General features: G+C 39.2%; 1 protein-coding gene across 4 annotated transcripts in view; it reads left to right on the top strand.

The window, feature by feature from the left end:
- LOC128703306 (ankyrin repeat domain-containing protein 40) overlaps nt 1-26,030 on the top strand; it is a 32,147-nt gene extending 6,117 nt beyond the window's left edge. The window contains exons 2-7 of one of the 4 annotated variants that reach the window (XM_053797897.2): nt 2,968-3,103; nt 4,257-4,402; nt 6,440-6,691; nt 7,129-7,276; nt 21,424-21,607; nt 24,940-25,828. In XM_053797897.2, the coding sequence (XP_053653872.1) occupies nt 2,968-3,103; nt 4,257-4,402; nt 6,440-6,691; nt 7,129-7,276; nt 21,424-21,607 (866 nt within the window). In that variant the 3' untranslated portion in view covers nt 24,940-25,828. Of the gene's footprint in view, nt 1-2,967; nt 3,104-4,256; nt 4,403-6,439; nt 6,692-7,128; nt 7,277-21,423 lie in introns of those variants that run through there. The other 3 variants (XM_053797899.2, XM_053797900.2, XM_053797901.2) reach the window with 3 other exon arrangements.
- The last annotated feature ends 293 nt before the right edge of the window (nt 26,031-26,323 follow it).

The following is a 26,323-nucleotide window of genomic DNA, read 5'->3' as shown; positions in this document are numbered from 1 at the left end:
AGCAGGTGCATTGTCCATTACTAGGAGGCACTTGAGATCCAATTTCTTTTCCAGGAGGTAATTCTTCACACTAGGGCCAAACACTTCATTGAACCACTCAACGAAAATGTCCCTTGTGACCCATGCCTTATTATTAGATCTCCAAAACACACAAAATTTACTCTTCATAGCATTGTTTTTCTTGAACACTCTGGGATTTTCAGAATGATACATTAGTAACGGCTTCACTTTGAAATCCCCACTAGCATTAGCACAGAACATGAGTGTCAGCCTCTCTTTCATAGGCTTGTGTCCTGGCAGTGCCTTTTCTTCCTGAGTAATGTAGGTCCTCTTTGGCATTTTCTTCCAAAAGAGGCCTCTTTCATCACAATTGAACACTTGTTCAGGTTTCAGTCCTTCAGCCTCTATGTACTCCTTGAATTCCTGCACATATTTTTCAGCCGCTTTGTTGTCAGAACTGGCAGCCTCACCATGCCTTATCACACTGTGTATGCCAGTACACTTCTTAAATCTCTCAAGCCACGCATACATTTGATAAATTTTGTATTATTCCAAAGTTTTTAGTGCTTGTAACTGCTAAGTAAGCCACCATGGGCCCAAAGAAAGCTTCTAGTGCCAACCCTGTAGTAAAAAGGATGAGAAATACTATCAAAATACTATCAGAATACTATTGTACCACTGTCAGCTGCTGCTGCACCACCGTCAGCTGTTGCTGCACCACTGTCATCTGTTGCTGCACCACCGTCAGCTGCTGCTGCACCACCGTCAGCTGCTGCTGTACCACGGTCAGCTGCTGCTGCTGCTCCACCACCATCAACTGTTGCTGCACGACCATCAACTGCTGCTGTACCACCATCAGCTGCTGCTGCACCACTGTCAGCTGCTGCTGCGCCACCGTCAGCTGCTGCTGTACCACGGTCAGCTGCTGCTGCTGCACCACCATCAGCTGTTGCTGCACCACCATCAGCTGCTGCTGCACCACCGTCAGCTGTACTACTCGAAGATGTGGAGAGACTGTTGTTGATGTGACTAAACGAGAAACAATCACATGTACCGAGAAACAATTAACCCCCAGAGGGTTAGCCACCCAGGATAACTCAAGAAAGTCAGTGCATCATCGAGGACTGTCTACCTTATTTCCATTGGGGTCCTTAACCCTTTCAGGGTTTCTGACGTACTAGTACGGCTTACACACCAGGGTTATTGATGTACTAGAACGCCTAAATTCTAGTGCCTTCAAATCTAGTGAGAGAAAGCTGGTAGGCCTACATATGAAAGAATGGGTCTATGTGGTCAGTGTGCACAGTATAAAAAAAACCTGCAGCACACAGCACATAATGAGAAAAAAAAAACACCGTGTTTTTGGTTTAAAACAGCGACTTTGAAGTGTATTTTCGTATGGTATTTATGGTTATATTCTAGTTTTCCTGGTCTTGTATTTTAGAATGGAAGACATACTACAGAAATTGAGATGATTTTGATTGGTTTCATAATGAAAAGTACCTTGAAATTGAACTCAAAGTAGCAGAAATGTTTGACTTTTACCAAATTTCAAAAGTAAACAAATCATGCCAAGCAACCAATACACGTCAGCTGGTGAGTCTAATATTCTTTCACAAGTGCACTGATATTATTTATACCATTTCTACATCATTTCTACACTAATGCAGTAGTCTGCATAACAGTAAATCTTCTATTTTTTGTGAGAATAAAAATTCAAAGTGGAAAGCAAAAGAGATGTAAGAGGGGCCTGGGGACGTGTCTAATGAACAGAGAAAATGTTATTTTAGTGCCAGGAATGTCTGTCTTGGAAATTGGAAATTGACATCTTTTGAAATTTGTGTGAAACTGGCAAAATCGCCAATTTCTGACCACTTTATTGGATACTTGAAATTCGTGAATGGGTGGTTTCTTGTACTCATTCGATAGAAGAAATGGAGTTCTAGCGAAATAGATATGATTGTTGTCGAATAGTACACTGAAATGGCCGAAAACAGGGCCGATGCGCCAACATTGTTGAGACCGCTAACTTAGCAAGAGCATAATTCCATAAGTTTTCCATAAAATTTCATACTTTTGGTGCCATTATGATCATGAAAAGATTATCATTTCATGAGAATTTTTTTTTTTCCGAGAAATTTTTGACCCTGAGAACAAGTTTAGGAGAGGGCCTCTCGACCCTGAAAGGGTTAATCTTGTCCCCCAGGATGCGACTCACACAAGTCGACTAACACCCAGGTGAACAGGAAGAAATGCCTGGAACTAGTGCTTATATTGGTGAATTCAAGGCCAGCAAAGGTTGGTTTGAGAGATTTAAAAATTGTAGTGGCATACACAGTGTGATAAGGCATGGTGAAGTTGAAAAATTCCAACCCCAACAAGTGTTCAGTTGTGACGAAACAGGTCTGTTCTGGAAGAAAATTCCAAACAGGACCTACATTACTCAGGAGGAAAAGGCCCTCCCAGGACACAAGCCTATGAAAGACAAGCTAACTCTCATGTTTTGTTGTAATGCTAGTGGGGATTGCAAAGTGAGCCCTTTACTCATGTATCGCTCACAAAATCCCAGAGTGTTCAAGAAAAATGGCGTCTCATCACTCATCAATACTCTTCAATAAAGGTAAATGTCATTTTAGCATTTATTTATGTATTTATTGTGCATATCTCATTGTTTTCTGTGTAGAGAAATGTATATTTCATGTGAAAAAATTTTTTTTTGTTTAATACTTTTGGCTGTTTGGAATGGATTAATTGGATTTCCATTATTTCTTATAGGGAAAATTAAATCGGCTAATGACAAAATCGGTTAAGGACAAGCTCTCTTGAACGGATTAAAATCATTACCCGAGGGTCCACTGTACTTGCCCATGATTATAATAATAATATGCACTAGTGCATGAGGAATTCCTTTTAATAACACAAAATGCATCATCATTAGTTTTTAAGAAAGTGTCGTCTCTGTTTCAGAGTGGCCTGGAATGGATGTTCAGAAGCAGAATGAGGAGAAGCTACGTGAAGCATGTTGCTATGGTGACACTGAGGCCATCTTAGCGTTGGTTTCCAGAGGTGTCAACATCAACAGTAAACATGATATAAATGGCTGGTAAATCTGCATTATTTTATTCACACTAAAATCATAATTCATGTACATGTATTAAAGAATGGTTTGTGTTTTTTTTAAGGTGTGCTAACAACCTGTTCTCTCTTAATTTTACCTGTGTATTTTGGAGGTGGGAAATACTAGTGCATGAACAGTACTCTGGAAATATATGGGTCAGGAATTTTATGATTCAGTGAATTTAAACTGGAGGGAGAAATGTGTTCAGTTTAGTGGTGGAAGGAATATTATGATTAAATGAGTCAACAGTGGAGGGGAAAGGATGTTAAGATTTAGTGAATCAGCATTGTCCTGATTCAGTAGATCAACATTAGAAGTGAGAAGATTTTAAAATTCAGTGAGCTCACCATTGGAGGTGAGGGGATTATGAAATTCAGTGGATCACCACTGGAAGTGAGGAAATTATAAAATCAGTGGGTCTCCATTGCAAGTGGTGGGTTAATATTACTCTTCATCAGGTCAGCACTGCAAAATATTGTCAGCAAATATTTTTATACGGTAATTATTTTCACCTGTCTTTATTGGTGATGCAGACACAGTATTATCTCCTCTAGTTGTGTTATTATACAGTAATTATATTTATTAATGATGCAGATAGCATTATCTCCTCCAGTTGTGTTATTATATACAGTAATTATTTTCACTTTTTAAATTTAGTAATTTATTCAGGAGAAAGGGTTACTAGCCGTTTGCTCCTGGCAGTTTAGTCTCCTCTTACAATTTGCATGACTTGTGGAAGAAGAACTCTTTTCCACTTCCCTATAGAGATAAGAGGAAATAAAGTAGAACAAGAAATATTAAGAAAATAAACGAAAACCCAGATGGGTGTGTAAATACATATGCATATGCATGCATCTGTAGTGTGACCTAAGTGCAAGTAGAAGTAGCAAGATATACCTGTTATCCCGCATGTTTATGAGACAGAAAAATGACACCAGCAATCTTTACATCATGTAAAACAATTACAGGTTTCTGTTTCACACTCACTTGGCAGGAAGGTAGTACCTCCCTGAGTGGTTGCTGTCTACCAACCTACTGCCTGTTATACAGTAATTATTTTCACCTATATTTTATTAGTGATCCAGGCACAGCATTATCTCCTCCTGTTTTATTAATGATTCGTGCTTGTTGTTTGCAGGACAGGTCTACACTGGGCTTGCAAGAGAGGCAATCTTGAAATTGTTCATTTACTCTTGGCAAATGGTGCTGATCCAGAACTAGAAAATAACCAGTTGCAAACACCAGCACAACTTACTACCAATCCACAGATCCTGCAGCTGCTTGGTATAAATACTTTGTATTATGTGAATAATATTAATGTGTCGGTCTCTTACCACACAAGTTTTACACTAGCTGGCAATATCGAGTGACTATCCCGTGGTATAGTTTGTTTGCAATCATGTCATTACAATTTTGTGAGTCAGTTAAACATGGTAATGAAAGTGACAAAAAAGTACAGGCAGTGAAAGATTGAAAATAGAGTATGTACCATTTAAATACACTGGAGGGAACATCACCACACAGTGCTTCACAGAGCAGCCAACAACAAGTATTGTTCTGCAATGGGCCTAGCATTCTTTTAGCTTAGATACTCTAGATTACCAGAATCCACCGAGTCGGGAAAACTAATTCATGGATTGACCCATTGCATGGGGATGGTCACCATTTCAATATATGTGAATGCTGCAACAATGTGCTATTTACTTTGTAGCTATTTACATAATATTTTAAAGATTGAGCACCTTAATATGTTTTTAAATTTTAGTGATCATTCCTGTGATGGTGGCCTGGGAATGTGATGTGTGGAAATTAGCTTAGTTTCTAGAAAATGTGGATTCACTCATAAAATAAGACTTGTTAGAGGCAGGACTAAGGTAGAGGTGAGTACAGATCCACCAACACCTTCAGAGAAATGGCAGATGCAGTTTAATATAGACAAATGCAAAGTTCTAAATGTTGGACAGGGAAATAACCATGCCACATATAAACTAAATAATGTAGATTTTAATATACTACTGATTGCAAAAAGGATTTAGGAGTTCTGGTTAGCAGTAATCTGAAACCAAGGCAACAGTGCATTAGTGTTTGCAATAAAACTAACAGAATTCTTGGCTTCATATCTAGAAGTATAAATAATAGAAATCCTCAGGTTGTTCTTCAACTCTATATATCCTTGGTTAGGCCTCATTTGGATTATGCTGCGCAGTTCTGGTCACCGTATTACAGAATTATATAAATTATATAAATGGATATAAATGCACTGGAAAACGTACAGAGGAGGATGATAAAGATGATCCCATGTTTCAGGAATCTTCCCTATGAGGATAGACTGAGGGCCCTGAATTTGCACTCTCTTGAAAGGCGTAGAATTAGGGGGGATGTGATCGAGGTGTATAAATGGAAAACAAATAAATAAAGGGGATTTAAATAGCGTGCTGAAATTTTCCAGCCAAGACAGGACTCGCAGCAATGGTTTCAAGTTGGAAAAATTCAGATTCAGGAAGGATATAGGAATGCACTGGTTTGATAATAGAGTTGTGGATGAATGGAATAAACTCCTGAGTACAGTTATTGAGTCTAAAACGTTGTGTAGCTTTAAAAATAGGTTAGATAAATACATGAGTGGGTGTGGGTGGGTGTGAGTTGGACCTGACTAGCTTGTGCTACTAGATCTGATGCGGTGCTCCTTCATTAAGTGGAAGTGACCTGATTAGGTGGGTCATTAGGCTAATCCAGGAGGGGGGGGGGATGGACCTGTTTCGCATGGGTCAGTAGACCTGCTGCAGTTTTCCTTCTTTCTTATGTTCTTAAGTGGAATGAAATAAATTATAGGGAAGAAAGTAAATCTGAGTTCAATAGGCTGACTTACTAAAATGAGGAAATTGTGGTAAAATTTCCCTAAAGCTAGCAAATTTAACACTTGAAGCCCCACTGTGTATTTTGGCCAATTCTTAGATGTTTGTAAATACTTGACCACTGATTTTATGGGACGTAATGGATCATTGTTTGGCATCTCTGGTCATTGAGTGGAAAACACTGCTTTGTAGCATATAATACTGTAATATGAGTGGGAGGCAAAATATTTTTGGGAGAGAGTCATTGGGCCCAGTTATACAGTAAAAGTCATTTATGCCTCATCTGTTGATCTTTCAGTAGTATTAGGCAAAGTTGGTCACTTCAGTTCTAGCTGCTCCTTGCTTTAGTCCCACTTGCGTTAGTCATAGATCAGCATATAAAAAGTGTAGCAGACCACCAAATGGTACTTTAGTATGCGACTGGCTTCAAAAAACAATTTATACTCAGACTTTATTTTCTGTTAAGGTGTGGAGGCTGGTGTCTCAAGTGAAGGAACAACAGCAAACTCTGATTCCCTTCCAATAACACCAAACTACTTGGCACACCCACCCATAGACTACAAAGTTGCAATTGGTGCTAAAACCCTCTCTGGAAAGCCCATCACTAATGGATTAGGGGAAGGCAATGGTCACCAAAATGCAGCAAGTCATGCTACAGCTCCTGGGCCAGTACCTAACCCACCTTCCAATTATGATTATTTTGCAAGGCAAACCAAAGGTAAGTATAGTATTGAATTTAACGTGAGAAACGCTTATTGTACTTCCTAACTATCCCAAATAAGTGTGAAACTAATGCTATAAATATTTCCATTGTATTGTTTTCTAAATGAAATTGGTTTCCAGATTAATTTTGTATGAGAAGAATTGAGATTTAATTGATCGCTTAAAAATTGACATTTCCTTACTATGTGTTAGTGAAAAGAAACATTGATGTGTATGCTAGGAGTAAAATAATGTCTAGATATATCTGTGACAAAAATGCTGTATCGTACTACAGGTACTACTCTATGTTGACCAAAGAAAGATCACTAGAGATGGATAAAGTTGTGTCAAGTTATATTTACATACTGTACACCTCATGCTAATGTCAGAAATGTTTAATATAATGTGAATGTAAATTTATTAAAAAGTCATACCATTTATTTTATTTTTCAGAACTGGTGTTAAAAGTTCGAGTGGCTAACACAGATGACCCAGACTTTATTGAAGTTGATTTCCAGAGAGCTCAAATGAAATACAGTCATCTACTAACAACATGTTGCAAAGAGCTTGCAGTGAATCCTCAGTTAGTAGAAAGAATAAGGTTGGTTGAATTATATCTTAAAAAAATAGCAAAATAAGCAAAATTATTATTATTTTTGTTTAACCCCTTAACTGTCCAAACGTAGATCTACGTTCACTCGCCCAGTGCTTCAATTTTTTTTTTTTTTTTAAATGAAGAGGACATTTTTTTACATAAAGTAATTGAAATTGAAATTGCAAATATCTAACTTAAGCTGAAGGAATCTTACAGGAGACAAGAATCTTAGGAAGAACTAAAAGCCATAAAGGAAACTGATAAAAACCTAAATACAGTGGACCCCCGGTTAACGATATTTTTTCATTCCAGAAGTATGTTCAGGTGCCAGTACTGATAGAATTTGTTCCCATAAGGAATATTGTGAAGTAGATTAGTCCATTTCAGACCCCCAAACATACATATACAAACGCACTTACATAAATACACTCACATAATTGGTCGCATTGGGAGGTGATCGTTAAGCGGGGGTCCACTGTACTTCTTCTCTTGTGCCAAATCTAAGGGAAAAACAACATCCAGTATTGATCCCCTGCTTAGGCAGGATGGGACATACACAGATGACAGATGGGCAGCGAGTCGCTGCCCAGACTAAGGGTCGACAATCTAATGAATTCTTTATGAATGAAACCCAAAATTTGGTCATCTCAGAAATCTCGGATATTATCCTAACTCCACAAGATTTTGAAAAGGCAATAAATGACATGCCCATGCACTCTGCCCCAGGCCCAGATGCATGGAACTCCGTGTTCATCAAGAATTGTAAGAAGTCCCTATCGCGTGCCTTCAGCATTTTATGGAGAGGGAACATGTATACAGGGGTCATCCCACACACTAAAAACAACAGACATAGCCCCACTCCACAAAGGTGGCAGTAAAACAATTGCAAAGAGCTACAGAACGATAGCACTAACATCCCTTATCATAAAAATCTTTGACAGGGTTCTAAGAAGCAAGATTGCCAAACACCTAGATACCCATCAGTTACACAACCCAAGGTAACATGAGTTTAGAGCAGGTCTCTCCTGCCTGTCCCAGCTACTGGATCACTTACCTGGAGTTTACCTGGAGAGGGTTTCAGGGGTCAATACCCCTGCGGTCCGGTCTGAGACCAGGCCGCATGGTGGATCAGGGTCTGATCAACCAGGCTGTTACTGCTGGCCGCACGCAAGCTGACATACGAACTACAGCCCGGTTGGTCAGGTACTAACTTTAGATGCCTGTCCAGTGCCTTCTCGAAGACAGCCAGAGGTCTATTGGTAATCTCCCTTATGTATGGTGGGAGTCAGTTGAACAGTCTTGAGCCCCGGACACTTACTGTGTTGTCTCTCAGTGTACTCAAGGCACCCCTGCTTTTCATCGGGGGAATGTTGCATCTCCTGCCGAGTCTTTTGCTTTCATATGGAGTGATTTTCGTGTGCAGGTTTGGTACCAATCCCTCCAGGACCTTCCAAGTGTATATTATTATGTATCTCTCTCACCTGCATTTGAGGGAATACAGATCAAGGACCTTCAACCATTCCCAGTAGTTTAGGTGCCTTATCGCACTTATATGTGCAGTGAAAGTTCTTTGTACACTCTCCAGGTCCCCTTGAAGGGGGCTGTTAGTGTACAGCAGTATTCCAGCCTAGAGAACACAAGTGGTTTGATGAGAATCATCGTGGGCTTGGCATCCCTAGTTTTGAAGGTTCTCATTATCCAGCCTATCATTTTCCTAGCGGATGAGGTAGATACATTGTTGTGGTCTTTGAAGGTGAGATCCTCTGACATTATCACTCCCAGGTCCTTCACATTACTTTTCTGCTCTATTGTATGGTTAGAATTTGTGGTATACCTTGACACCACATTTTTAATTTCTTCAAATTCTCCATATCTGAGTAGTTGAAATTTCTCCTCGTTGAACTTTATATTGTTTTGAGTGGCCCATTCGAAGATTTGGTTGATGTCCGCTATGACAAGGTCCTGGATTCTGTTGAGGATAAACAAAATACAGATGTAGTATGCACAGACTTTGCAAAAGCTTTTGACAAGTGTGACCGTGGTGTAATAGCACACAAAATGCATGATAAAGGAGTAGCAGGAATAGTTATTAGATGGATCTGTAACTTCCTGACAAATAGAACATAAAGAGTAATTGTAAACAGAGTAAAGTCCCAGACAGCCACCGTGAAAAGCTCTGTTCCACAAGGCACAGTACTTGTTTCCATTCTATTCCTCATCCTTTTGCAAAGTCTGTGCATACTACATCTGTATTTTGTTTATCCTCAGCAGCATCCAGGACCTTGTCATAGTCCAGGAGCTGGGACAGGCTGGAGCAACCTGCTCTAAACCCGTGTTCCCCTGGGTTGTGTAATTGATGGGTATCTAGGTGGTTGGCAACCTTGCTTCTTAGAACCCTCTCAAAGATTTTTATGATATGGGATGTTTACTGTAACTTTTACCATTGAATCTATTATATCTTAGTTAATCTTAAGTTAATTTTAAGCCTGCCCATAATGCTCTGCATGCAAGGGGCTTTTGGCATGTACACCCAACTACTATAATTCCTTGTACAACTATGTATCATGTCTTAATAAACTATCTATCTATAATAATAAACTATCCTCATTTCTGACATAGACAGAAATGTAAGCCATATCTCGTGTCTTCCCTTGTGGATGACACCCGGATTGCCATGGCAGTGACCTCCATCGAAAACATTGCAAGACTCCAAGCGGACATCAACCAAATCTTCAGATGGACCACTCAAAACAATATGAAGTTCAACGAGGAGAAATTTCAACTACTCAGATATGGAAAACTTGAGGAAATTAAATATGTATCAGGGTATATGACAAATTCTAAACATACAATAGAGTGACAAAGAAATGTGAAGGATCTGGGAGTGATAATGTGAGAGGATCTCGCCTTCAAAGACCACAACACTGTATGAACCTCATCGGCTAGGAAAATGATAGGATGGATAATGAGAACCTTCAAAACTAGGGATGCCAAGCCCATGATGACACTCTTCAAATCGCTTGTTCTCTCTAGGCTGAAATACTGCTGTACACTAATGGCCCCCTTCAAGGCTGGCCACATTGCAGACCTCGAGAGCATGCAAAGAACTTGCACAACACACATAAGTACGATAATGCACCTGAATTACTGGGAACGGTTGAAGGTCCTTGATCTGTATTCCCTGGAACGCAGGCGAGAGAGATACTGTACATGATAATATACACTTGGAAGGTTCTGGAAGGACTGGTACCAAACCGGCACACGAAAATCACTCCCTATGAAAGCAAAAGACTTGGCAGGAGATGCAAGATTTCCCTGATGAAAAGCAGGGGTGCCACGAGTGCACTGAGAGACAACACAATAAGTGTCCGGGGGCCCAAGACTGTTCAACTGCCTCCCACCATACATAAGGGGGATTACCAATAGACCCCTGGCTGTCTTTAAGAAGGCACTGGACAGGCATCTAAAGTCAGTACCTGACCAACCAGGCTGTGGTTCATATGTCAGTTTGCATGTGGCCGGCAGTAATAGCGTGGTTGCTCAGACCCTGATCCACCATGAGACCTGGTCTCAGGCCGAGCCATGGGGGCGTTGACCCCCGGAACTCTCTCCAAGTAAACTCCAGGTAATGTAAAAACAAATCTAGAGTCAATACTTATGGAGCTATAAGGCTCATTTGACAGCAACATGAAGCACTGCTACTTGCAGAAGTGTTGCCGATATACCTTTTTTCTCATTTTTTTTAATTTGTATAATTTTTATGTTCTTATATTTGCAATTTGTAGTAAAACTTGTGATTTCATAGTTAATCTTTGTTCTGATACTAATATTAGGTACTGAAATAGTACTCAAGTAGTCACAAACACAGTGACAGGTGAACATTTTTACCTACCTTAGTCACAGACTATTGTCTAGAAATACATACATAGTATTTATAGGTCCCAGCAATGTTTTGGATATGCAGGAGTACTGTATATAATAATAATAAAAATAATAAATATAAGTAGTAGGTTGGTAGACAGCAACCACCCAGGGAGGTACTACCGTCCTGCCAAGTGAGTGTAAAACGAAAGCCTGTAATTGTTTTACGTTGTGGTAGGATTGCTGGTGTCTTTTTTCCATCTCATAAACATGCACGATTTCAGGTACATCTTGTTACATCTACTTACACTTAGGTCACACCTCACATACATGTACATGTTTATATATACACACTCATCTGAGTCTTCTTTGAGTTTATCTTAATACTTCTTGTTCTTATTGCTTTTCCTTTTATATCCTTGGGGAAGTGGAATAAGAATCTTTCCTCTGTAAGCCATGCGTGTTGAAAGAGTCAACAAAATGCTGAGAACAATGGGCTAGTAACCCCTTTTCCTGTGTAGCCTACTAAAAAGAAAAAGAAGAAAAACCATTAAAGTGGGATGTTTGAATGTGCGTGGATGTTGTGCGAATGATAAGAAAGAGATGATTCTGGATGTTATGAATGAGAAAAAGCTAGATGTCCTGCCTTTAAGTGAAACAGAGCTGAAGGGGGTGGGAGAGTTTCAGTGGGAAGAAATAAATGGGATTAGGTCAGGGGTTTCAAATAGAGTTAGAGCTAAAGAAGTAGCAATAATGTTGAAGGATAAGTTATGGCAAGAAAAGAGGGAATAAAAATGTATAAATTCAAGGAAAAATAAGGGTTGGATGTGAAAAGTGGGTTATAGTAAGCATTTATGCACCTAGAGAAGAGAGAAGTGCAGAGGAGAGAGAGAGATTTTGGGAAATGTTGAGTGAGTGCATGGGGAGTTTTGAACCAAGTGTGAGAGTACTTATGGTTGGGGATTTCAATGCTAAAGTGGGTAAAAATGTTCTGGAGGGAATAGTAGGTAAATTTGGGGTAAATGAAAATGGGAAGCCTTTAATTGAGCTATTAGTAGAAAGAGGTTTGGTAATAAGTAATACATATTTTATGAAAAAGAGGGTAAATAAATATACAAGGTATGATATAGCATGTAATGAAAGTAGTTTATTAGATTATGTATTGGTAGATAAAAGGTTGATGGGTAGGCTTCAGGATGTACACGTTTATAGAGGGGCAACTGATATATTGGATCATTATTTAGTTGTAGCTACAGTTAGAGTAAGAGGTAGATGGGATGAAAGGAAAATGGAAACAAGAAGAAAGAGAGAGGTGAAAGTGTATAAACTAAGGGAGGAGGAAGTTTGGGTGAGATATAAGCAACTATTGGCAGAAAGGTGGACTAGTGTAAGTATGAGTAGTGGGGGGGTTGAAGAGGGTTGGAATAGTTTTAAAAATGCAGTATTAGAATGTGGGGCAGAAGTTTGTGGTTATAGGAGGGTGGGGGCAGGAGGAAAGAGGAGTGATTGGTGGAATGATGAAGTAAAGGGTGTGATAAAAGAGAAAAAGGTAGCTTATGAGAGGTTTTTACAAAGTAGAAGTGTTATAAGAAGAGCAGAGTATATGGAGAGTAAAAGAAAGGTAAAGTGAGTGGTGAGAGAGTGCAAAAGGAGAGCAGATGATAGAGTGGGAGAGGCACTGTTAAGAAATTTTAATGAAAATAAGAAAAAATTTTGGAGTGAGTTAAACAAGTTAAGAAAGCCTAGGGAAAGTATGGATTTGTCAGTTAAAAACAGAGTAGGGGAGTTAGTAGATGGGGAGATGGAGGTATTAGGTAGATGGCGAGAATATTTTGAGGAGCTTTTAAATGTTAAGAGAGAGAGGCAGTAATTTCATGCACTGGTCAGGGAGGTATACCATCTTTTAGGAGTGAAGAAGAGCAGAATGTAAGTGTGGGGGAGGTACGTGAGGCATTACGTAGAATGAAAGGGGGTAAAGCAGCTGGAACTGATGGGATCATGACAGAAATGTTAAAAGCAGGGGGGATATAGTGTTGGAGTGGTTGGTACTTTTGTTCAATAAATGTATGAAAGAGGGGAAGGTACCTAGGGATTGGCGGAGAGCATGTATAGTCCCTTTATATAAAGGGAAAGGGGACAAAAGAGACTGTAAAAAATATAGAGGAATAAGCTTACTGAGTATACCAGGAAAAGTGTACGGTAGGGTTATAATTGAAAGAATTAGAGGTAAGACAGAATGTAGGATTGCGGATGAGCAAGGAGGTTTCAGAGTGGGTAGGGGATGTGTAGATCAAGTGTTTACATTGAAGCATATATGTGAACAGTATTTAGATAAAGGTAGGGAAGTTTTTATTGCATTTATGGATTTAGAAAAGGCATATGATAGAGTGGATAGAGGAGCAATGTGGCAGATGTTGCAAGTATATGGAATAGGTGGTAAGTTATTAAATGCTGTAAAGAGTTTTTATGAGGATAGTGAGGCTCAGGTTAGGGTGTGTAGAAGAGAGGGAGACTACTTCCCAGTAAAAGTAGGTCTTAGACAGGGATGTGTAATGTCACCATGGTTGTTTAATATATTTATAGATGGGGTTGTAAAGGAAGTAAATGCTAGGGTGTTCGGGAGAGGGGTGGGATTAAATTTTGGGGAATCAAATTCAAAATAGGAATTGACACAGTTACTTTTTGCTGATGATACTGTGCTTATGGGAGATTCTAAAGAAAAATTGCAAAGGTTAGTGGATGAGTTTGGGAATGTGTGTAAAGGTAGAAAGTTGAAAGTGAACATAGAAAAGAGTAAGGTGATGAGGGCATCAAATGATTTAGATAAAGAAAAATTGGATATCAAATTGGGGAGGAGGAGTATGGAAGAAGTGAATGTTTTCAGATACTTGGGAGTTGACGTGTCGGCGGATGGATTTATGAAGGATGAGGTTAATCATAGAATTGATGAGGGAAAAAAGGCGAGTGGTGCGTTGAGGTATATGTGGAGTCAAAAAACGTTATCTATGGAGGCAAAGAAGGGAATGTATGAAAGTATAGTAGTACCAACACTCTTATATGGGTGTGAAGCTTGGGTGGTAAATGCAGCAGCGAGGAGACGGTTGGAGGCAGTGGAGATGTCCTGTTTAAGGGCAATGTGTGGTGTAAATATTATGCAGAAAATTCGGAGTGTGGAAATTAGGAAAATGTGTGGAGTTAATAAAAGTATTAGTCAGAGAGCAGAAGAGGGGTTGTTGAGGTGGTTTGGTCATTTAGAGAGAATGGATCAAAGTAGAATGACATAGAAAGCATATAAATCTATAGGGGAAGGAAGGCGGGGTAGGGGTCGTCCTCGAAAGGGTTGGAGAGAGGGGTAAAGGAGGTTTTGTGGGCAAGGGGCTTGGACTTCCAGCAAGCGTGCGTGAGCGTGTTAGATAGGAGTGAATGGAGACGAATGGTACTTGGGACCTGACGATCTGTTGGAGTGTGAGCAGGGTAATATTTAGTGAAGGGATTCAGGGAAACCGGTTATTTTCATATAATCAGACTTGAGTCCTGGAAGTACAATGCCTGCACTTTAAAGGAGGGGTTTGGGATATTGGCAGTTTGGAGGGATATGTTGTGTATCTTTATATGTATATGCTTCTAAACTGTTGTATTCTGAGCACCTCTGCAAAAACAGTGATAATGTGCGAGTGTGGTGAAAGTGTTGAATGATGATGAAAGTATTTTCTTTTTGGGGATTTTCTTTCTGTTTTGGGTCACCCTGCCTCGGTGGGAGACGGCCGACTAGTTGAAAAAAAAAAAAATATATATATATATATATATATATATATATTATATATATATATGTATATATATATATATATATATATATATATATAATATATATATATATATATATATAAATATATATATATAAATATATATATATAAATATATATATATATAAATATATATATATATATATATATATAAATATATATATATATATATATATATAAATATATATATATACAGTGGACCCCCGCATAGCGAACTTAATCCGTGCAAGAGGGCTGGTCGTTATGCGAAATGTTCGCTATGCGAATTAATTTTCCCCATAAGAAATAATGGAAATAAAATTAATCCGTGCAAGACACCCAAAAGTATGAAAAAAAAATTTTTTTACCACAAAAAAATGTTAATTTTAGTACACACAAACTGAAAAAGGCATGCACAATTACATGACACTTACTTTTATTGAAGATCTGGTGATGATTGATGGGATGGGAGGAGGGGAGAGCATTATCTTCTTACTGTTTAGAAGGGGAATCCCCTTCCATTAGGACTTGAGGTAGCAAGTCCTTTTCTGGGGTTACTTCCCTTCTTCTTTTAATGCCACTAGGACCAGCTTGAGAGTCACTGGACCTCTGTCGCACAACAAATCTGTCCATAGAGCTCTGTACCTCCCGTTCCTTCAAGACTTTCCTAAAATGGGCCATAACATTGTCATTGAAATAGTCACCAGCACGGCTTGCAACAGCTGTGTCAGGGTGATTTTCATCCATAAAGGTTTGCAGTTCAACCCACTGTGCACACATTTCCTTAATTTTTGAAGTAGGCACAATGGATTCCACAACTGGCATAGGCTTCTCAGGGTTAGCCCCAAACCCTTCAAAATCTTTCTTAATTTCCATACTAATTCTCACCCTTTTTACCACAGGGTTGGCACTAGAAGCTTTCTTGGGGCCCATGGTCACTTATTTTCCAGAAACAGCACCGAAAACACTGTAATAATACGAAATATTCCGAGTGTATGCTTGAATGTTACCGCGGAGGCTAGCTGGTAAACAATGGGACGGGCGGCACATGTGAGGCTGGCTGAGGGCCCACATTGGACGCGTCTCGGACGAAGTTCGCTGAGCGGGTTTTTGTCTACTATGCGGGGCAAAATTTCAGTGAACAAAGCGTTCGCTATGCGGATTGTTCGCTATGCAAGGCGTTCGCTATGCGGGGGTCCACTGTATATGCAATAAGATCACAGTAAACAGGTGATTTCAGAATATGCAAAACAACCACTCTGAAAGAATAGAGAAATTCCAAGTGCTTTCGTGACTACTCACATTATAATGTGAGTAGTCACGAAAGCGCTTGGAATTTCTCTATTCTTTCAGAGTGGTTGTTTTGCATATATATATATATATATATATATATATATATTTTTTTTTTTTTTTTTTTTTTTTTTAACACATCGGCCGTATCCCACCGAGGCGGGGTGGCCCAAAAGGAAAAATGAATGTTTCTCCTTTTGCATTTAGTAATATATACAGGAGAAGAGGTTACTAGCCCCTTGCTCCCGGCATTTTAGTCGCCTCTTACAACACGCATGGCTTACGGAGGAAGAATTCTGTTCCACTTCCCCATGGAGGTAAGAGGAAATAAACAAGAACAAGAACTAGAAAGAAAATAGAAGAAAACCCAAAGGGGTGTGTGTATATATATGCTTGTACATGTATGTGTAGTGTGACCTAAGTGTAAGTAGAAGTAGCAAGACATACCTGAAATCTTGCATGTGTATGAGACAGAAAAAAAAAAGACACCAGCAATCCTACCATCGTGTAAAACAGTTACAGGCTTCAGTTTTACATTCACTTGGCAGGACGGTAGTACCTCCCTGGGCGGTTGCTGTCTACCAACCTACTACCTATAATATATATATATATATATATATATATATATATATATATATATATATATATATATATATATATATATATATATATATATATATATCTTTCTTTCAACACACCGGCCGTATCCCACCGAGGCGGGGTGGCCCAAAAGGAAAAACGAAAGTTTCTCCTTTTACATTTAGTAATATATACAGGAGAAGAGGTTACTATCCCCTTGCTCCCGGCATTTTAGTTGCCTCCTACAACACGCATGGCTTACGGAGGAAGAATTCTGTTCCACTTCCCCATGGTGGAAGACGACCGACTTGTTGAAAAAAACAAAACAAAAAAAAATATATATACAGTGGACCCCCGGTTAACGATTTTAATCCGTGCAAGAGGGGTAATTGTTATGCGAAATAATCGTTATGTGAATGAATTTTCCCCATAAGAAATAATGGAAATAAAATTAATCCGTGCAAGACACCCAAAAGTATGAAAAAAAAAATTTTTACCACATGAAATGTTAATTTTAATACACACAAACTGAAAAAGGCATGCACACTTACATGACACTTACTTTTATTGAAGATCTGGTGATGATTGATGGGATGGGAGGAGGGGAGAGCATTATCTTCTTACTGTTTAGAAGGGGAATCCCCTTCCATTAGGACTTGAGGTAGCAAGTCCTTTTCCGGGGTTACTTCCCTTCTTCTTTTAATGCCACTAGGACCAGCTTGAGAGTCACTGGACCTCTGTCGCACAACAAATCTGTCCATAGAGCTCTGTACCTCCCGTTCCTTTACGATTTGTCTAAAATGGGCCACAACATTGTCATTGAAATAGTCACCAGCACGGCTTGCAACAGCTGTGTCAGGGTGATTTTCATCCATAAAGGTTTGCAGTTCAACCCACTGTGCACACATTTCCTTAATCTTTGAAGTAGGCACAATGGATTCCACAACTGGCATAGGCTTCTCAGGGTTAGCCCCAAACCCTTCAAAATCTTTCTTAATTTCCATACTAATTCTCACCCTTTTTACCACAGGGTTGGCACTAGAAGCTTTCTTGGGGCCCATGGTCACTTATTTTCCAGAAACACCTCCGATAACACTGTAATAATACGAAATATTCCGAGTGTATGCTTGGATGTTAGCGCGGAGGCTGCCTGGTAAACAATGGCACGGGCGGCACATGTGAGGCTGGGTGAGGGCGCACATTGGACGCGTCTCGGACGAAAATCGGTGAGCGGGTTTTTAATCGGTATGCGCGGCAAAAATTTTGCGATTAAAGTAAGCAGTATGCGAAATAATCGCTATGTGATGCCATCGTTATGCGGGGGTCCACTGTATATATACGAGCGGTTTTTACAAAGCAGAAGTGTTATAAGAAGAGCAGAGTATATGGAGAGTAAAAGAAAGGTGAAGAGAGTGGTGAGAGAGTGCAAAAGGAGAGCAGATGAAAGAGTGGGAGAGGCACTGTCAAGAAATTTTAATGAAAATAAGAAAAATTTTTGGAGTGAGTTAAACAAGTTAAGAAAGCCTAGGGAAAGTATGGATTTGTCCATTAAAAATAGAGTAGGGGAGTTAGTAGATGGGGAGAGGGAGGTATTAGGTAGATGGCGAGAATATTTTGAGGAACTTTTAAATGTTGAGGAAGAAAGGGAGGCGGTAATTTCATGCACTGGCCAGGGAGGTATACCATCTTTTAGGAGTGAAGAAGAGCAGAATGTAAGTGTGGTGGAGGTACGTGAGGCATTACGTAGAATGAAAGGGGGTAAAGCAGCTGGAACTGATGGGATCATGACAGAAATGTTAAAAGCAGGGGGGGATATAGTGTTGGAGTGGTTGGTACTTTTGTTTAATAAATGTATGAAAGAGGGGAAGGTACCTAGGGATTGGCAGAGAGCATGTATAGTCCCTTTATATAAAGGGAAAGGGGACAAAAGAGATTGTAAAAATTATAGAGGAATAAGTTTACTGAGTATACCAGGAAAAGTATACGGTAGAGTTATAATTGAAAGAATTAGAGGTAAGACAGAATGTAGAATTGCGGATGAGCAAGGAGGCTTCAGAGTGGGTAGGGGATGTGTAGATCAAGTGTTTACATTGAAGCATATATGTGAACAGTATTTGGATAAAGGTAGGGAAGTTTTTATTGCATTTATGGATTTAGAAAAGGCATATGATAGAGTGGATAGAGGAGCAATGTGGCAGATGTTGCAAGTTTATGGAATAGGTGGTAAGTTACTAAATGCTGTAAAGAGCTTTTATGAGGATAGTGAGGCTCAGGTTAGGGTGTGTAGAAGAGAGGGAGAATACTTCCCGGTAAAAGTAGGTCTTAGACAGGGATGTGTAATGTCACCATGGTTGTTTAATATATTTATAGATGGGGTTGTAAAAGAAGTAAATGCTAGGGTGTTCGGGAGAGGGGTGGGATTAAATTATGGGGAATCAAATTCAAAATGGGAATTGACACAGTTACTTTTTGCAGATGATACTGTGCTTATGGGAGATTCTAAAGAAAAATTGCAAAGGTTAGTGGATGAGTTTGAGAATGTGTGTAAAGGTAGAAAGTTGAAAGTGAACATAGAAAAGAGTAAGGTGATGAGGGTATCAAATGATTTAAAGAAAAATTGGATATCAAATTGGGGAGGAGGAGTATGGAAGAAGTGAATGTTTTCAGATACTACTTGGGAGTTGACGTGTCGGCGGATGGATTTATGAAGGATGAGGTTAATCATAGAATTGATGATTGAAAAAAGGTGAGTGGTGCGTTGAGGTATATGTGGAGTCAAAAAACGTTATCTATGGAGGCAAAGAAGGGAATGTATGAAAGTATAGTAGTACCAACACTCTTATATGGATGTGAAGCTTGGGTGGTAAATGCAGCAGCGAGGAGACGGTTGGAGGCAGTGGAGATGTCCTGTCTAAGGGCAATGTGTGGTGTAAATATTATGCAGAAAATTCGGAGTGTGGAAATTAGGAGAAGGTGTGGAGTTAATAAAAGCATTAGTCAGAGAGCAGAAGAGGGGTTGTTGAGGTGGTTTGGTCATTTAGAGAGAATGGATCAAAGTAGAATGACATGGAAAGCATATAAGTCTATAGGGGAAGGAAAGAGGGGTAGGGGTCGTCCTCGAAAGGGTTGGAAAGAGGGGGTAAAGGAGGTTTTGTGGGCGAGGGGCTTGGACTTCCAGCAAGCGTGCATGAGCGTGTTAGATAGGAGTGAATGGAGACGAATGATACTTGGAACCTGACGATCTGTTGGAGTGTGAGCAGGGTAATATTTAGTGAAGGGATTCAGGGAAACCGGTTATTTTCATATAGTCGGACTTGAGTCCTGGAAATGGGAAGTACAATGCCTGCACTTTAAAGGAGGGGTTTGGGATATTGGCAGTTTGGAGGGATATGTTGTGTATCTTTATATGTATATGCTTCTAAACTGTTGTATTCTGAGCACCTCTGCAAAAGCAGTGATAATGTGTGCGTGTGGTGAAAGTGTTGAATGATGATGAAAGTATTTTCTTTTTGGGGATTTTCTTTCTTTTTTGGGTCACCCTGCCTCTGTGGGAGACGACCGACTTTTTGAAAAAAAAAAAAAAATATATATATATATATATATAGTATACAATTTTTTATTTTTTAACAAGTCGGCCGTCTCCCACCGAGGCAGGGTGACCCAACAAGAAAGAAAATCCCCAAAAAAGAAAATACTTTCATCATCATTCAACACTTTCACCTCACTCACACATAATCACTGTTTTTGCAGAGGTGCCCAGAATACAACAGTTTAGAAGCATATACGTATAAAGAGACACAACATATCCCTCCAAACCACCAATATCCTGAACCCCTACTTTAGAGTGCAGGCATTGTACTTCCCATTTCCAGTTCTCAAGTCCAGCTATATAAAAATAACCGGTTTCCCTGAATCCCTTCACTAAATATTACCCTGCTCACACTCCAACAGCTTGTCAGGTCCCAAATACCATTCGTCTCCATTCACTCCTATCGAACATGCTCACGCACGCCTGCTGGAAGTCCAAGCTCCTCACCCACAAAACCTCCCTTACCCCTTCCTTCCAGCCACCACACAGGCCTATTCTCTCTCTCCTGTCTAGGTCAAAATTTGCCACTTGCAGCATATTTGAGGGCACTGTGCCTAAAACATAGGTCTACGTGGGAGATAGTGAAAGGGTTAAAGTACAGTTCTTCCTTATATACAACTTCATCTTGTATATTAGTGGTATTCAATACCAGTGGGTATCTTTACAAGTAAAGATGATAAATTTGGCACATGTGCAACACTTGGGTATCTCTATTGTGGAAATGTTTTGTTACACAGTGGCTTCATCAGTCCAGTACAAAGAAGAATGGTGAAGATCAGAATGAGTTTGAGGTAATCAGTCTCTCAGACTGGAGTTGATGTAATTAGTCCATCAGTCTTTGCAGGACTGATGAAGGCGTTGTGCGGTGAAACGTTTCCACAATAAAGATACCCAAGTGTTGCGCATGTGTCTAATTTATCAACTTGTTGGTTCTCTGAACCTTTTATCTACAAGTAAAGATTCCCAGATGCTGCACATGTGTCTTAATTCATTAACTTCCTCTTCTTGTAAAATTACACTCCTGTTTATTAATTTTGCTTCCACATTTGTAGGAAACTTCCAAACACCCGTCTCAGAAATGACAAAGATGTCCAGCGTTTGTGTGACTACACAGAATTGGAACTTGTAATTAAAGGTCAAAATAGGCTACCTGTATCTAGAAGTGACACACATTCAACTTCCAAAAATAATTATAAGTCAATTCATGGATTTAAAAACCAAACTATTTTGTATTAGGTAAGTTAATAATGTGTACATCTTTTATATTTGCAACCTTTATGAAACAAGACCTGAAAGAAAAACTTCAGCATATTTCAATGCTAATAAAGGGGGCCACCTTTAAGGTATTTTAGCAGATAAGGGATATTTTTTGGTAAAAGTAATACGTATTGATTACTTTGTGTGTAGAGTAATATATATAGATTCTCTTGGCTGTTAATGTCACTGTATTGATTATTTTTCTGTTTAGGTAGCATGCTCCTGATGTAGCATACCTAGGAATGTACAAATTCTTAATAGTTAAGAATAAAGGTATGTGGTAAGCTTGATGATTGTACTTCAAATAATTAAAGAATTTTGGAGAGAGCATTTGTATTAATGTGAATAAATCAGGTCATTTACTATCAGTATTCAAGAAAGATGATAGTTGGTAATGTGGTACAGTGTAACTCAGTTAGTATATGCATTTATGATTTTAATTCTCAGGAAGAATTCTCAAGTTTTCAGTTTTTCCTCAGTTAGTCTAACCCTTTCACTGCCTGACTCCTGAAATTAGAGGTGCTGACAGTGTTGCTATTTTTTCAAAACAAAATTTTTTTTTTCTCATAAAATGAGCCTATGTTTGTCAGTGTAATGAAGGAAAAAAAAATTCCCAGCAGTACTTGCCGAGATATGAAGGCATGAAATTGAAGGTCGTTGCCTCTCCAGTAACAGCATCAGCGCTTGCTGCACACCCTATTAATTTATTTACTTTTTAGTTTTTGCACTTTTCTTCTAATTTTCTACATTTTGCAATAACTGCTGTGGCCAGTGACACCCCATATCATGCATAATGTCCACATGGCTAGCCTTTGTATGCAACACAATGCTTGCTGACACACACACACACACATCCAGTTGCTTCATAGCCCTTTTGTTCTAATGTGTACACATATATACAGGCACTGATTATGTTCCTAGAACTGTTGCAGTCTGTGGGAGTCCCTGAAACACAGCTCCATACACAGTAGTGTTTTACTCCCTTAACATAAAATGTGTTTATCTGCACTTTACTGTCACCTTGATGCCTGTGCATGAGACAACATCTCTTCTAAACCCATTTCTTCTTGTCTATATCAGGAAGGGTAGTAAGAAAGTAGTCACCATACTTCTTCTTGGTGCAGGTGTTATGACCAGGGATTTCTGTATTATATGTCAAACAAAAGTGGGCACATGGCAGTCTGTTGCCAATCTTCAACTGGCAACAGACATTCAGTATTACAGTGCCAACAAGATGGAAGAAAATTTTATGTACCATTAGTAACTCTTCCAGACAGTCAAAAGACCCAATCTGCATTTCACACTTATCCACCAAACTCATACTGTTTGTGTAATCCATAATAGCAGCTGGTCTCACATTGGGTTCATTGGTTTCTATTTACCTTTCCTGTGTCTTTCATTTCATGTTGGTGGATGAATTTCAACAATGTCACATCACATTTGTCATGCCACCAAAATGCCATGATGTCATTGGCATGAAACACCTGTACTTCATCATTATAAAAGCTTGTGCTGAATTTGGGCATATGTTTTCCTGTTCTGCTCACTGTACCCTAGACAACAGTCACGTTCACCAGCAGAAAATCACTGAGTATGAGGCCTGTGTACTAGTTATTAGTGTTTAAAGTATGGCCCTTACCAAGATATGTTCTATCATTTTTCTCACTACATCACTGGAGATACCCAATAATTTCTTGGTATCTTTCAATGTTCTGCTTCATGTGTGTACAATGAAATCCAGTATCAGACTACTTTCACCACGACCCAAAATGAACTGTTTGATACCAGAGTATTTCCTCCTGAACTGTACTGTTTGCACTAGTCATCTTTTCAACAGGATCAAAGATACATTGATGACAGTGTTCCAGAAGGGATAAAAATACACATTAAACTTTTGTTTCAGATGCATAGAAACACCCCTAACCTTGTATAACATGTCACTTCTGTCGGGCCTTGTCTTGTCTGAGAAGTGTAGCAGGATAAATCTGTTGATGGGTACAAGATCATTGAACTCTGGCATACATATACAGCAGTCAGTCAGTCAGTATGTTGCAATATTGTTCTTATGCACATGTGGCATAAGCATGATTGTGGCAAAAAAGAGATATATATCGGCCACTTGTGAAGCCATGATCATGATGAAATCATGTTTGCCATTGTATACTCAAAGTATCGGCTTGTTTCCATCACTATTATTTTCATCAGGGGCTCATTAAAATAGCTGAAAGAATTCAGGTTGAATGGCATCATTCCTGAGGGTACAGTTCAGCTGGATTCCACTGTGTGTCATCAGACTGATGGGAATTGGGGAGAAAATATACATCCTCCTGCCAATTCCAGATTTGGTCTGGTGGTGCCTGCTGGATATTTGCAGCTGGTTGTGGTGGTAGTACTAATGTTGGTTGTGTGTGAGTGGTGGACTCAGCCTAAGGTTGTTGGGGTGTGAGGCATGGCTCCCTCCTGAGGTTGGCACTGGTGCCGGCATTGCCCGCAGCCCACTAACCATGGCAGTGGAAGTACCATTATCTTCACTATTACTATCTGTTGCTGGTGTTGGGTTTTGTGATGTACTACATTCCTTAGAGGTAGCACCACATGCATCACCATAAAAGTTCATGCTTCACAGGCAGATGATTATAATTGCTTCCACTAGATTAATCATTGACTGCTAGGAAATCAAAGTCCACATCCCTGTCACCAGTACTACTCACATCTGTGCCCAAACCATTGAAGAGTGAGCTTTTGCTTATGGATGGATAAATTGTGGATGGACTGAGCCCAGAGGCAGATGGCTGTGTGTCATTGGGGCTCTCAGCACTATTTCCACATTTTGATCATCACTTTTGGTCACTAAACATTCGAACCTGCAGAATTTATTCACAGAACCAGTATCCTCATTGTTGGATTGAATTCTTCTGGGAGCGAGAGCCTTGCATTGGCATGGCATGGTGGGCAATGAAATACTAAGATGATGTTCCCATTATGTACTGCAGTGGCTGCAATTTTTTGTATACAATCAGCTCTCTTTTATAAAGCTCCTCTGTATAGTGTGATTTTTGTAAACATGATTGAAAAAGTACATCCAAAATTGAGTAGAACATATTATGAAGGTATTTCTATGCTCTGTTCAGCTCTAGATGTACTGTACTTTTTTATTGTATTTATAAAAAAAAATAAAGTACTGTACTCTCGTGCCAAGTTTGAGGCCATTAGAATTTATCCATAGATCTATGTAAGTGACACTAGTTTCAGTAACATAGGTCTGTGTGGGAGACAGTGAAAGGGTTAATTTCTAATTTTCTTTTATTTAGAATGGCTCTAAAGTCTGACCATCATCAGTACCAGAGCTGTGTGGACCTATCCATCAGTCTGCCTGGCTACAAAGGAATCAGACCCTTATTAAAGCCTGCAGCAGTAAGTTAATGTGCCAGGCAGATGTGTGGGTGGAGACAAGCACCTGGTGGTACATTTGCCCTTTTTGCCTATTGTTCTTGTTAGTATTTTGCATATTTATAAATGATCATTGTATGCGCCATGTATTGACTGTATGGGTAATATGTATAAAAAAACCTACGTTCGATAGCACAGAAAAAACGCAAATGTTTTCAGTCTGCTTGAGTCCCTCATCAGGTGCTTTTAAATGAGCTGGAAGGAAGCTCATATATATATATATATATATATATATATTATATATATATAGGTAGTAGGTTGGTAGACAGCAACCGCCCAGGGAGGTACTACCGTCCTGCCAAGTGAGTGTAAAACGAAAGCCTGTAATTGTTTTACATGATGGTAGGATTGCTGGTGTCCTTTTTTCTGTCTCATGAACATGCAAGATTTCAGGTACGTCTTGCTACTTCTACTTACACTTAGGTCACACTACACATACATGTACAAGCACATATATACACACCCCTCTGGGTTTTCTTCTATTTTCTTTCTAGTTCTTATTCTTGTTTATTTCCTCTTATCTCCAAGGGGAAGTGGAACAGAATTCTTCCTCCGTAAGCCATGCGTGTTGTAGGAGGCAACTAAAATGCCGGGAGCAAGGGGCTAGTAACCTCTTCTCCTGTATATATTACTAAATGTAAAAGGAGAAACTTTCGTTTTTCCTTTTGGGCCACCCCGCCTCGGTGGGATACGGCCGGTGTGTTGAAAGAAAGAAAGAAATATATTATATATGTATATATATATATATATATATATATATATATATATATATATATATATATATATATATATATATATATATATATATATATATATATATAGAAGAGAGGGAGAATACTTCCCAGTAAAAGTAGGTCTTAGACAGGGATGTGTAATGTCACCATGGTTGTTTAATATATTTATAGATGGGGTTGTAAAAGAAGTAAATGCTAGGGTGTTCGGGAGAGGGGTGGGATTAAATTATGGGGAATCAAATTCAAAATGGGAATTGACACAGTTACTTTTTGCTGATGATACTGTGCTTATGGGAGATTCTAAAGAAAAATTACAAAGGTTAGTGGATGAGTTTGAGAATGTGTGTAAAGGTAGAAAGTTGAAAGTGAACATAGAAAAGAGTAAGGTGATGAGGGTATCAAATGATTTAGATAAAGAAAAATTGGATATCAAATTGGGGAGGAGGAGTATGGAAGAAGTGAATGTTTTCAGATACTTGGGAGTTGACGTGTCGGCGGATGGATTTATGAA

The sequence above is a fragment of the Cherax quadricarinatus genome, unplaced genomic scaffold (assembly GCF_038502225.1).
Source record: "Cherax quadricarinatus isolate ZL_2023a unplaced genomic scaffold, ASM3850222v1 Contig3807, whole genome shotgun sequence".
NCBI classification, from domain to species: Eukaryota; Metazoa; Arthropoda; class Malacostraca; order Decapoda; family Parastacidae; genus Cherax; species Cherax quadricarinatus.
The sequence above is the reverse complement of the archived record's forward strand: the minus strand, read 5'-3'. Positions and strand labels throughout refer to the sequence as shown.